Source organism: Lactuca sativa, chromosome 6 (genome assembly GCF_002870075.4).
Source record: "Lactuca sativa cultivar Salinas chromosome 6, Lsat_Salinas_v11, whole genome shotgun sequence".
Classification (NCBI taxonomy): Eukaryota; Viridiplantae; Streptophyta; class Magnoliopsida; order Asterales; family Asteraceae; genus Lactuca; species Lactuca sativa.
In genome coordinates, this window is record NC_056628.2 from 194,630,712 (window position 1) to 194,643,229 (window position 12,518).

Below are 12,518 nucleotides of genomic sequence, written 5' to 3' on the forward strand. Positions count from 1 at the left end.
TAGTAAATTTAGAATTTAGGAGCATAGCGTAAAATCCCATTATAGATTTTGTTTAAGATAGATTTTTAGTGATATTGAGTTTTTGACTTGGAAGATCTTAAAATCTTTAAAGATCAAGATTGAGATTTTAACAAGTGTGACTAAAATTAACTATATTTCACCCTAAAAATTAGGGTATTTTTAAGATTTTAAACAAGAATTGACTTTTATTATTATTATTATTATTATTTTTGTAATAGAAGAAAGTAAATGTATATGTTAGGCAAGTGATTTCTACGGTAGCCAAAAGTTATGTTAGGCCTGGTGCAGCACAAGCTCTGTCTGTTGTTCTAAAATGGCAGCATCGATCAAGTGAGAATGCCTTCAAGTTTCTGTAAATCCAACTGATTTGAAATGGCTGGTTCTGCGGACGAATCATCATCACCATCAGGCGACCCAGAAGGCTGCAGTAGTTGTTGGAATTGGAGGAGGGCATTATCAGCTGAAGTAAAGCTGTTCCGAGGATTTGCGTTTGCTTTTACCCTCGTCTTCACGTTACTCCTCTTCTTGTCCTTCTATCTCTTCTATCTTCGCCTCCGCCGTCTTCGCCGCCGTTCACCGCATTGGTCGGAACCCTCATCTGTCAACAATGCGGTATCCACGGTATCAATTTCTTCTTGCTACTGATTGATCTCGATTTATCTAGGTTTCGGAAATCGCATCATATCATCGAGAGTATTTATGATTTCATACAAATCTATCGTTTTACTTACGTTTTCTGATGCAGATTCCTTTTCTAAACCTGCGAATATCTTTGGATTGATCTCGTTTATTTCCAATTACGAGCAGGAGCAAGCTGATTTGGGGCTGAAGAAAGAACTGAGAGAGATGTTACCTATTATTGTGTTCAAGGAGAGCTTTTCTGTAACTGATACCCTGTGAGTCTCGTGCTTCTTTATTTTCATTATATATAGCAGATCTTTAGATGATGCATTACATGATTACAATCTCACTACTAAGATTTGAAGAAATTGGGATTCTTTTATCAGAAAAATCAATCTAACCATGTAATCCGTCTTTTCCTAAAATAGATAACTGGAATTCAGGTAATTTTTGTATCAAATCTAAGACACAACTCGTTTAGATTCAATTCAAAACCATCATTTCTTATCTTCTTGCTATCTATATCTTATCCATTTCACATTTGGCATATTGCTTTAAAAGTTGGTTGACATTAAATTTGCAGATGTTCTGTATGCCTTGGGGACTACCAAGCAGATGATAGGCTGCAACAGATACCAGTTTGCAAGCATGTATTTCATGTGGAATGCATTGATCACTGGCTTTCAACTCACACCACATGTCCTCTCTGTCGTCTCTCTCTTCTTGCTTCTTCTCCACCTGTTGCAGAAACAACTAATGATACTTCATCCACCACAGCAGAAAACAGTAGTGATGCAGATGCATCTCTTCAGATTGATAATTGTGGCCAGTCTTCAGCAGATGTGGAGCTTATTACTACACAATAGTTAACAAGGCACGAAAATCTCTATTTATATTCATATAGAATAGCTGTCTTTGGATAATATGTAGTTAGATTATTGGGCTTACAGTATGTAATAACTCATTCCATATGGATACAAAAATGAAGAGTTCAAGTGGGGAAGTTTATATAAGATAGAAAGTGAGAGTTGTGATTGTGAGTTTCTTATAAGCCTTAAGTCAGGGGTTACCTACAACTAACAACATGGCCACACTGTGCAACATTTTATTTTCTTCAAGATTAGCTTAGCATTTTAACGACATTAGTTGCTTATAATGGGTATGTTTGGCAATGAGCTTTTGAGATCTTTTAAGTTAAAAAAATTGAATTAAAGAAAAATTTCTTTTTTGGAATATGAACTGAGCTTAAAGCTTTTATATTAAAAAAAAGGCTTCTAGTTTGAAAGCTACTTCAAGTAGCTTTTGAGATTTTTTATGTACTTTTACACATTTATAAAACTTACAACTACTTTTGCCAAACATTTCTAAATAAACATTTCTAAATAAATAAAAATTATAGCTTCCGCTTATGTTATGAATCATATGGATAATAAGTATTTTTAATTTCTGGAAAGTATCTTATTTTAGGGAATTATCCTGTTTCAGTTTTTACATTTGGTAATTAGGATCATTTAGTATTTGAGTCGATTTGGGTGATCTTTGTTTCCTAATCAGAGTCTTTTGTTTATCCCTATTTAAAGGGTAGTTGTTCATGAAATCTCCCTACCTAATAAATGAATAAGGTTAATCTCATTCCGCCATGTGTCAAGCTATTAAATCAATAATACGTCACGTGTCATCGTTTTGGTTCTCCAATTTGAATTTCATTTTACAACTCATATTCATAAATACTCATAAATTCTTATATGGTAACAAAATATATCAATATTACTCACCGCACCTATCCCCCGATTAAAGAATATTTACCAAATTTGGTTACATTTATTATGTTTACATTTTTCTTTTATAATTCCTTATTTTTTAATAATATATGTTTATTTTAACAACTTAATTTTCTGATTTATATTATCAATTTTAATTTTGTAACCGTGGTTTCCACGTGTTATAAACTAGTAAAATTATGCTTGAAGTCAATTGCTTTTAATCTCTTAGAATAGTTTAACCTACTCTCCTCTCCATAGGAGATTAGGCGTAACAACTTACTAGCTATCAACTATTTTGCCAAACATGTGCAATGTCTAAACTCAACGGAAATATGCAAAAAGATAAACATATGGGTGTTACAAATACTACATCCCTGCTAGGCAGACCAAGTATTCTTCTCAACGGAGATTAGAGAAGAATGTTGTAAATTTGACCATATAGCCGCTAGGCAGACCAAGTATGGTCCCTACTCTTTCGAGAGCGGGTGGGGGAGTCAAGGGGGAGCCGCCTCTTACAAGGTTGGGGTAGTGGTAGCGCTCCAAGATTTTATTTTCGTGGGCTAGTTTCTATATTAGATTAGCCTTTAGATCTCGTCATGGGTCAATTTTTGATTGATTCAACAAGCTTGGCCTTATTGGCAATATTAGTTTAACTTACTAGTATATATATCACATGAATTCGTGTAACCTCATGTATCGTACCATGCCTTTTACGATAGAAATAATAAAACTCTCATTTTCACTGAGGATGTAGCTGATCATCCTGATTGTGTGAACCATGTAAATTGATTGTATCTTTGTTTTCGTTTTGCATTATCACTTTGTTTGAGAAATCGTTGAATCATTTGTTGAAGTGCTTAAATCATAACAAAGGCAAATTTTAACTTTACATTTATACATAACATAAATTGAAGTCTTCTAGTCATAAGTCTTATCCTCTCCAAAAGCACATCCAAAAGTGTGCTCGATTTCTTCATATAAAATATTAATGCGAGAGGGATACAAGGGTCTAATACAACTGCATTATTCCAACTTGTTTAAAAAACAGAACATAAGAGGAAATATATACTAGAAAACTAGGGTTGATAACCACTTAACTGGACGTTGCCTTCCTTATTGATGAAATAAAAACTTGTAATCACCTGTAATGATAATGTTGTTGACATATACAATCACGATGGCAACATGTATGTCACTCGAGTGTTTAGTAAACATTGTGTGATATGTTTGTCCCAAGTAAATCAATAACTTTTATCTACTGCCAGCCGAACCACCAAACCACCGTTCATTGTCGGGCCATCGCCGTTTTATCCGGCACTAACTTCGTCGAAGAAGAAAAAAGAGAGCGATCCTTCGTAAATCGATACACTGGTGCTCCCCATTTTGCCACAGTTCTTCGCCTTCTTTGTTGGATTCGCCGGACCTATTAGTTGCATGTACCGGATCTATTCATCTCCTTCATCGGATCAACTCTTTGCCTCCAATAGATCTGTATCACCACCGTTGTATGGCCTTCGTAAAGACAAAGACGATGTCGCCGCCACCATCTATCCGATGAAACCTTAGTGTCGTCGCCATTTTCTCATCTTCGACCTCTGTTGCCGAAACCCTCATTCGTTTATGTGTTGAGAGAAACAGGGAGGGGTGAAGGATATGCCTACAACCATCGGTGTTGAACCTCTTTCAAAACCTTCTGATCTGGAAAAGCATCATATCTGAAAAGTCGTCGTCACTGATAGAGGTGGTGTTTACGTTGTCTAATGAACTAAAGATCTGCAAATAAGGAATCGAAGTTGGGGTTTTTCTTGATGAAAACTGAAGTGGAGGTGTGATAAAGAGGAGAGGCTGGAGACTCTGGTGAGAGAGTGGTGACTCCTGTAAGAGGTAAGAGGGTAACTGATAATATTTTTCGGCAACTTTATATTCTTGTAAATTGGAAATATATAAAAAATGAGAGAGAGAAAGAGAGGTAGAGAGGGGGTGTGAGGGATGGGATGGTTTCTGGTGGTTGGTTCCGGCGGTGGTGTTTTCGGTCAAACACTATAGAGAGAGCATTTCATCCCGATCCAGGAGAGTATCTTTGCAGAGAAGTTAGTCGAGATTTATGTTTGGGAGGTGGTGGCACATCATGGGGTGCTAGTATCAGTGGTTTCAGACCGGGATGTTCGCTTTACTTCTAGATTTTGGAAGCGGTTTCATGACGAGATGGGTGCTCGTCTCCATTTCAGTACGACATTATCATCCGCAGACCGATGGCCAGAGTGAGTGGACTATTCAGAATCTTGAGGATATGCTGAGAGCGTGCGTGTTTGATTTCGGTGGGAGTTGGGATACGTATCTTTCGTTAGCGAAATTTTCATATAACAACAATTATCACGCCGGCATCTATCGACCTCCTTTTGAGATGCTCTACGGGAGGAAGTGCATGACCCCGATTTGTTGGGGCGAGGACAGTTAGCGAGTCATGAGGAGTACCAAGGTGGTGCTCAAGACCACTAAGTTGATTCAGTAGGTTCGGAGCAGGCTTCAGACAGCTCAGAGTCGGAAGAAGAGCTATGCCGACAGGCGCCAGTCAGACTTGGAGTTCCAGTTGGAAGATATGGTTTTCCTGAAGATGTCACATTGGAAATGTGTCATCCGGTTTAGGAAGCGGGGAAAGTTGGGCCCCAGGTATATTGGTTCCATCAGGGTTTTGGCTCAGGTGGGCCGGGTAGCTTATCGTCTTGATCTTCCAGCCGAGCTCAGTCAGATTCATAACACTTTTTATGTCTCTCAGTTGCGGAAGTGTTTACTGGATGATTATGCAGTTGTACCTTTGGAGGATATTCAGGATGGATGACCGCCTAAACTACATTAAGAGACCGGTGACAATTTTAGATTGGAAGACGAAGACCTTGAGAAACAAGGTTGTGGAGCTAGTAAAGGTGCAGTGGCTGCACCGCAAGGGGTTTGAGTGGACGTGGGAGCCTAAGGAGGAGATGATGGAGCATTATCCCGAGTTCTTCGAGACAACGGACTTCAAGGACGAAGTTTGATCCAAGTGGGGGAGAATTGTAACGCCCGATGGTTCCAAGGTATTATTTAATTATTTCATTATTTATATAATTGTTTAATTATGCAATTTGTGTGGGCTTAGTGGAATCGGGCCTTATTTGAGTGGGCTTGCTGAGGTCGTATACTGGGCGTAAGCCTGATGTACGTTGGGCGTAATGGTCCATTATGGAACGCGGAGGCATATCACGTACGCTTAGCGTACGAAAAGGTACGCGCAACGTACGTGGTCAGGACCAAAAACCCTAACTTTTAGGGTTCCAGACATATATAATGTCATTAAGTCCCATGGGTTAGCCCCTTATCAGCCTCTTGTCCAGAAACCCTAAAATCGACCCCTTTATCATCTTGGTGTGTTCTTGACCTTATGGAGTGCATTTTTGGTAGTTTGGTGCCTTGGAAAGAAGAAGAAAAAGTTGGCGAAGGAGAGGTGTTGGAGTTAAGCTTGAAGATCCGGGTTATCTTCATCATTTGGCACTCATTTGAGGTATAAAGCTCAGAACTTACCTTGTTAATGCTTAGGTCTTCTTTGTTTGAGTTTTTGGGTCTTTTTGGTTCTATAGATGAGATCTTGTGAGTTATTTTAATTTCTGGAGCTTAGAGTTGCTACTCTTGGTGTTCATTTGGTCATTGAGTCATAAAGTTGCAATCTTAGAGGCTTTGAATAATCCATGCATGAGTTTGGATTCCTTTTATGGAAGTAGTGTTTGATATTTCGAGATTTGGTTCATTTGGGGCATGCAAAGCCACCAAGTTTACGACTTTATGGTTTAAGACACTTCACATGACTCAGATTTGGGATTGGAACCCTAGGTCTTAAGGATTTAAGTGCTTTTTGGGTTTATGGCTTAATGGGTGAGTACACTGAGCGTACAAGCTAGTACGCACATCGTACAAGCCATGCAGCCTGTACACTTAGTGTACGGTTGAGTACGCCCAACGTACTCAATGGATTTGGGCTTTGCGTCTTTTGGGCCTCGGATGGGCTACTTTCTTAGACTTTGTGTCTTGGGCGTTAGTGGGCCATCTGGAATCGAATCTTTGGGCTAGGGAAGCATTATTGGGCCTTAGGCTAAGGCCCATGTGAAGAGATTGGGACCAATTGGAAATTGGGCCATATGTTGGGCTTTAATGGATTGTTTAACTTTTGGGCTATTGGATTATGATTTAGGGTTTCATTCTTGGACCAAGTTATGTTAGGGGTAAAATAGTATTTTTACCCCCATGCAATGTAACGACCCAAAAATCAAGGGTATAAATTTCATTTTTAATATAACTAAAACATTGATACCATTTAATTCAAACATTTCAAATCATAGTTAAGTAAATCATTTATCAGAGTTTATCCCAAAATCATTCATTACGGAAGTCATAGGTGTGTGCACTGCGATCAATCCAAGCTCTTTTTTTCCAAATCGATGATACCTAAAACCAAAACTGTAAACCGTATGCACGAAACTTAGTGATTTCTTCATAGCATACCCCACACACAATCCACATAACACATATCATATCAGCTATAAAAGTTATCTTTACCACATACGCCATATCAATCACATAAGCCATGCATATAAACATATAAGGATGTCGTGGGCTTGTCCCCAGGGTCTTACTCCAAGATGCCATGGGCTCCCCACATGGTCTTACACTTAAGTGCCATGGGCTCTCCCATGGTCTTTAATAGGAAAGTCATGGGCTCTCCACATGGTCTTACATCCAGGTGTCATGGGCTCTCCCATGGTTTTCCATGCAAGTATCACAAAGACAACTAGCATACTACATATACCTACATATCAGACATATCAGTAGTGAACCTACAATAAACACTGCAACACAATAGGAAAGCCATGGGCTCTCCACATGGTCTTACATCCAAGTGGCATGGGCTCTCCCATGGCCTTTCATGAAAGAATACCACAAATACCATTAGCATACTTCCTAGCACATAACCAACTATCATGCCACATCATACAACTTCAGCTAGTGTACCACATATCATAAGATGGGCTGACCTTGGTGCCTTAGACCCATTAGTATGGTGAGGAGACTCACCTCGCACTGCAGAAGCTTCCCACATGAATTCCTTAGTTGTTGCCCCGCCAACTTCCCGAGCTGTCACTACCAAACAATATACCTAATTAGCAATTGGGTCCCGTACCATAATCCTTAATCCATGCATGGGCTAAAATGACCATTCTACCCCTAGCCCAGTATGATCCAAAACTAAGGCCTAAACCCAAAACAAAAGCCCCACACTATAATGTCCATAAAACCATCAATGACCCAATTTTCCAATTAGGCCCAGACCTTTCTAATGGACCTTATACTAAAGCCTAATATTCTCCTTAGTCAATAATCCTGACCCCAATTGGCCCACGAAAGCCCATAACAACCTAATCTAAGAATTGACCCAAACCGAGGCCCACAAATGTGAAGTCCATTTCTATATTGGCCCACAAGGCCCAATAGGCCCAACTATTCCAATATTGGCCCAAGATACATTCAGACTCAACAAACCGCAAATCCAGGCCCAAAACCATTAGGTCCCAAAGGTCCGAAGTCCACTAAGGCCCAAGTCCTCCTGGGAGCGTACGCCGAGCGTATCTCTTCTGTATGCTTAACGTACTTGGCAAATAGACTGTACGCGCAACGTACTACATAGTACGCCTAGTGTACAAACAACTCATGCCCAAAATCCATTAAGTGCTTAATACTTGATCCCACCAGTCCAAATCACAGATCTGAGCTATACTTAACGTCTAAACCCATAAAGTCACTGACTTGGTGACTTTGCATGCCCCAAACAAACCCAAAATCCAAAAATGGAATTCTACTTCCATAAAAATGGTCTTAACTCTTGCATGAACCCATTAAGACCTTCAAGATTGCAACTTTCTTTCTTAGGGGCTCAATTAACACCAAGGGTGGCAACCCTAAGTTTAAGAATCGAATTTGAGCCATAAAGCTTCATCCTTGGGACCAAAAAGGAACCAAAACCCAAAGATGGTAGATCTAAGAGATGAATGATCAAGTTCAAAGCTTTATACCTTCATCAAGTTGAGAATGAGTCCTAAAAGCCATATCCATAAGCTCCTCCTTGATTCCCATCTTTGCATCAAACTCCATCTTCTTGAAAATGGATCCAATACCCCAAAAATGGACTCCATAAGCTCAAAATGCCCCCATGGATGATATATGACGATTTATAGGGTTTAGAGGGGTGGAGGCTGAAGGTATTAGGGTTATGTTATGAGATAAGGAGCTTAAATAGGGTCCAAGACCCTAAAATAGGGTTCTGATCCGACTTGTGTATGCCTAACGTAATTCTGGTACGCCCAACGTACTCCGAAGAACATTCGCGACCATTTTAGTCAGTACGCCCAGCGTACTTCCTTCTTCACTAGTACGTCCCGCGTACTCTTTGTGTATGCCCTGTGTACTCGGCTAAGCCTGAAAACCACGAAACTTCTGAAGGCCATAACTTCTTCGTTATAAGCCTGATTCCGATGATCCTTATATCCACGGAAAGGTGACGAGAAGCTCTACACTTCTATCAACTCATACCTTACTTAAGACCTTCCGAACAAAAGTCCGTTTTCCACAAAAGCCCAAACTGCCACTTTACCGAAATACCCCTAGAGTCCAAAACACGAACCGAACATCTGGATTACTTCTAATACATCTCCCGCACCCAAATGGGCCTAAATATTCCCTTTTCAAAAGTCCTAATTCTTATGATGAACGATCTTCAGGCTACATCCTCAGACTAAGAATCGATTCGGAACAGGATGCTACTTGCAAGGATTTTTGGTTAATGTTGTAGATCCCAAATGTTAATTAGTTGTTTTTGGGAATTGATAGCTCGGGGAGCTGTAGGACCAGCAGTCAGGGATCATTCGTTTCATTCAGCTTTTCGAGGTGAGTTTTCCTCACTAGGTTTAGCGGTTCTAAGGCACCAAGGCCGGCCCTTGATGATTGTGCTGTTATACTTGTTGTCTGTGTGATACTTATATGTGTTTGTACATGTTTGCTTATTTGGGCGGGGCTCGTATTGTGAGTGTGGGCTGGGCCCGTATCTCTTTGGACGGGGCCCATATGTGATATGTTTGGTGTGTGATATCTTAGGGAAGTCATTAAGCTTTGTGCTTACGGATTTTAGTTTGTGTTTCAGGTACTTCCGGTTCCAAGGGGAAGTGCTCGAGTTGACTGCACCACACACACCATGGGGATTCCGCATTTGATATTTACTCTGATTTTGATAACACATGATACATTAATTTTGTTGGGTTGTATGGATGATATTTGAAAAATACTATTTTATCTTTATAAAAATGAAATTTTTGGAACCATATTTTTGGATGTTACACATCTTTTTTTTAGCACCAACTATACTACTCACTCTTCAAAATCACTTCGAAAAAAATATTTTTAATGTAATTTGAACAATTTATATGTATTTGTGAATTATGATTGTGCTTTTGTCATACTTTGAAACTTTATTTACGTTTGAACTAGTTTAAGTGATGTAATATTTAGTTTATTTATTTATTTTTTGATTTTAAATGAATTAACCCAAGTTTAATCAATTTATGTAGTAGGTTGGGTCGGGAACTACATAAACAGGTCAACCCGGTCGGTGAGTAGGGGTGAGCATGGGCCGGGTTGGGTCGGTTTTGGGGTAAACCAAACCCAACCCATGTATTTCAGTTTTTGGGTTTTAGAACCCGTCGAGTTGGGTTTTTGGTCGGTTTCGGTTTTTGGGTTCTTGGGTCGTTTTCATCGGTTTTTGGGTTCAACCCATGGATTGATGAGTTTTGGGTTAAACCTGTGGTTTTTGGGTTGTAACCTATTTTTCAGCAAATCTTTATAACTTAAAAATGAAACAAATTTAGCAACCTAGATTAAAGAAACTAAAAAAAACCATTTCAACCCCAGCACAACATCAAAAGTATATTGCTAAAAGTTTACAACAACCAAGTTTAACAAGTTTTTAGAAACAAAAACAAGTAGCAAACAACCAAGTAATAATCTCGGTCTCACTAAAACAACACCACAAGCCGTATATTTGGTATAATTTAGTACCAAAATCCATTTGACGTATATTACCTTTGACATAGAAAGTCAAATTATACCATATTATTAAAAAACTTGTAAAAATATCGAGTTGGGTTGGTTTCAAACCCAATTGTTGGGTCGGTTTCAAACCCAATAGGTTGGTTCAGTTTGAGGTACTAAAACCGAACCCAAAACCCATTTTTCGGTTTTTAAAAATTTAAACCCAAACCCGACGGTTTGGGTTCGGTTTCGGTTTCTCGGTTTTTGGGTTTTCGAGTTTGGTTTTGCTCACCCCTATCAGTGAGAACCCACTTATCTAAAATGTTGAGGTGGGTTGGAAATATTAACTCATTTAAATAAACAAGTTGAGTTGAAAACTTCAACCAAATTAATAAATGGGTTGAATCCGAACCTAACCTATGTCGACCCATTACCAGGTCTAATTTTTACACTATATTTTTGATAAAATACTATAACTTTAAGACTTTGTTTTAACAATATAAGTTATTTCTTTGTTGTGTCTTTAAATATTCCTACCATGAAAAAAACTACTTTAATGAAAAAAACAACTCATAATTTTCGCATGTTAAAAGAAATTTCACAAGTTAAACCTACAAAATTACTATTTATCACTTAAGTCCATCAAAATCATGGGAAAAGGGGACAACAACAAGAGATCTAGGAACATGGCAAGAAAAGGTTGAGTCTTGGGTACTCACCAAGGTCCAAGAAAAAAGCTTAGATGAAGAAATGATGCTTGCCAAGTAGCCACCTCACCAAGAGCTTCATTCTCCTTCTAAAATCACCAAAAAGCACCAATAATGAGCTCACAACTTCAATGGAGGCTAGGGTTAGGGCTTATGAGGTTGGGGGGAAGATGGAGGCTAAAACCCTAGCCTTAATGTTCCTTATATAGGGTCCAAAACCCGAAATTAAGGTTTCCTCTAAAACACCTGCCACGTTGTGGTGCCCCAAGACCACGTCGTGGCGGGTCACTAAAATCCCGCGACCCCGCATAGTCCGCCATGTCGTGGTGATGCACCACCACGTCGTGGCCACCCTTTTAAAAATAAATACAAGAAAATTGATTCGTACCTAGATCGGATGTTACAGAAGGTTAATTGGCATTTAGCTAATTAGTTGTTTATTTTTAATACAATATATAAACAATTATAAATTTATAATGGTTAATAATTAAATAATAAGTTATGAAATCTTTTTTAGTAAATAATCTTATCAATTTAAATATAAAATATTAATTTATAGATATAAACTATAAAAATACATATTAATTAAATAGCTTATTCGGTTAACCAAATCAAAATAATGAAAATTTAACCAAAACCAAATCAAATAAGATATCGTTATTTGGTTAACCAAACTGAATTAACTAAATAATCGAATAACCAAAACCTTGTTAATGTTTCCTTCATGAAAATATCCAATTACTTGAAAACAATTCTAGTGGACATACATGAATCTTTAGAGTACATGTAGAAAAAAATATAGTTGACAGTTTCACTATAAGATTGCTGAGGAATAGATTGAAAGAGTACATAAATACACACATTATACATGATATTTGTTAGATAAGAGTCATAGTTTAATAGTTTTTCTTCAATTTTAACACCTTAAAAATTATCGTCATAAGAGTGTTAGAAAGTTTCATATTAGAAAATATATATATATATATATATATATATATATATATATATATATATATATATATATTCAATATTTCTTCTAGATAACTTAGTTTAATAGTTTTTCTTCAATTTTAACACCTTAAAAGTTATCGTCATAGGAGTATTAGAAACTTTCATATTAGAAAAATTAGATTTTTTTCAATATTTCTTCTAGATAACTGAATTGTGAAAAAGGTCTTGTCTTTTACTTGGCAAATTTGCAATTTAGTATAGTTGAAAATAGGGTTTAGGTCATTTTTGATCACTTAACTTTTGGTTTTTCCTCATTTGGTCACTTAACTATTTTTAAGTTTTAAAAGGT

The 12,518-nt window shown here is 37.8% G+C and overlaps 1 protein-coding gene across 1 annotated transcript; it reads left to right on the forward strand.

Moving 5' to 3' along the window:
* The first annotated feature begins 274 nt into the window (after positions 1 to 274).
* On the forward strand, positions 275 to 1,677 carry LOC111908818 (RING-H2 finger protein ATL58). Its single transcript, XM_023904617.3, has 3 exons — positions 275 to 642; positions 829 to 917; positions 1,226 to 1,677. Exons 1-3 carry the CDS (start codon positions 394 to 396, stop codon positions 1,506 to 1,508), a joined length of 621 nt encoding a protein of 206 aa, XP_023760385.1. The 5' UTR covers positions 275 to 393; the 3' UTR covers positions 1,509 to 1,677.
* Positions 1,678 to 12,518: the final 10,841 nt, after the last annotated feature.

Bases quoted from the DNA above. Each gene is read 5' to 3' on its own strand.
- LOC111908818 (XM_023904617.3), top strand. From the start codon at position 394: ATGGCTGGTTCTGCGGACGAATCATCATCACCATCAGGCGACCCAGAA. The intron at 643-828 runs GTATCAATTTCT...AATTACGAGCAG, and splicing joins TCAACAATGCGGTATCCACG to GAGCAAGCTGATTTGGGGCT. The intron at 918-1,225 runs GTGAGTCTCGTG...TTAAATTTGCAG, and splicing joins TTTTCTGTAACTGATACCCT to ATGTTCTGTATGCCTTGGGG.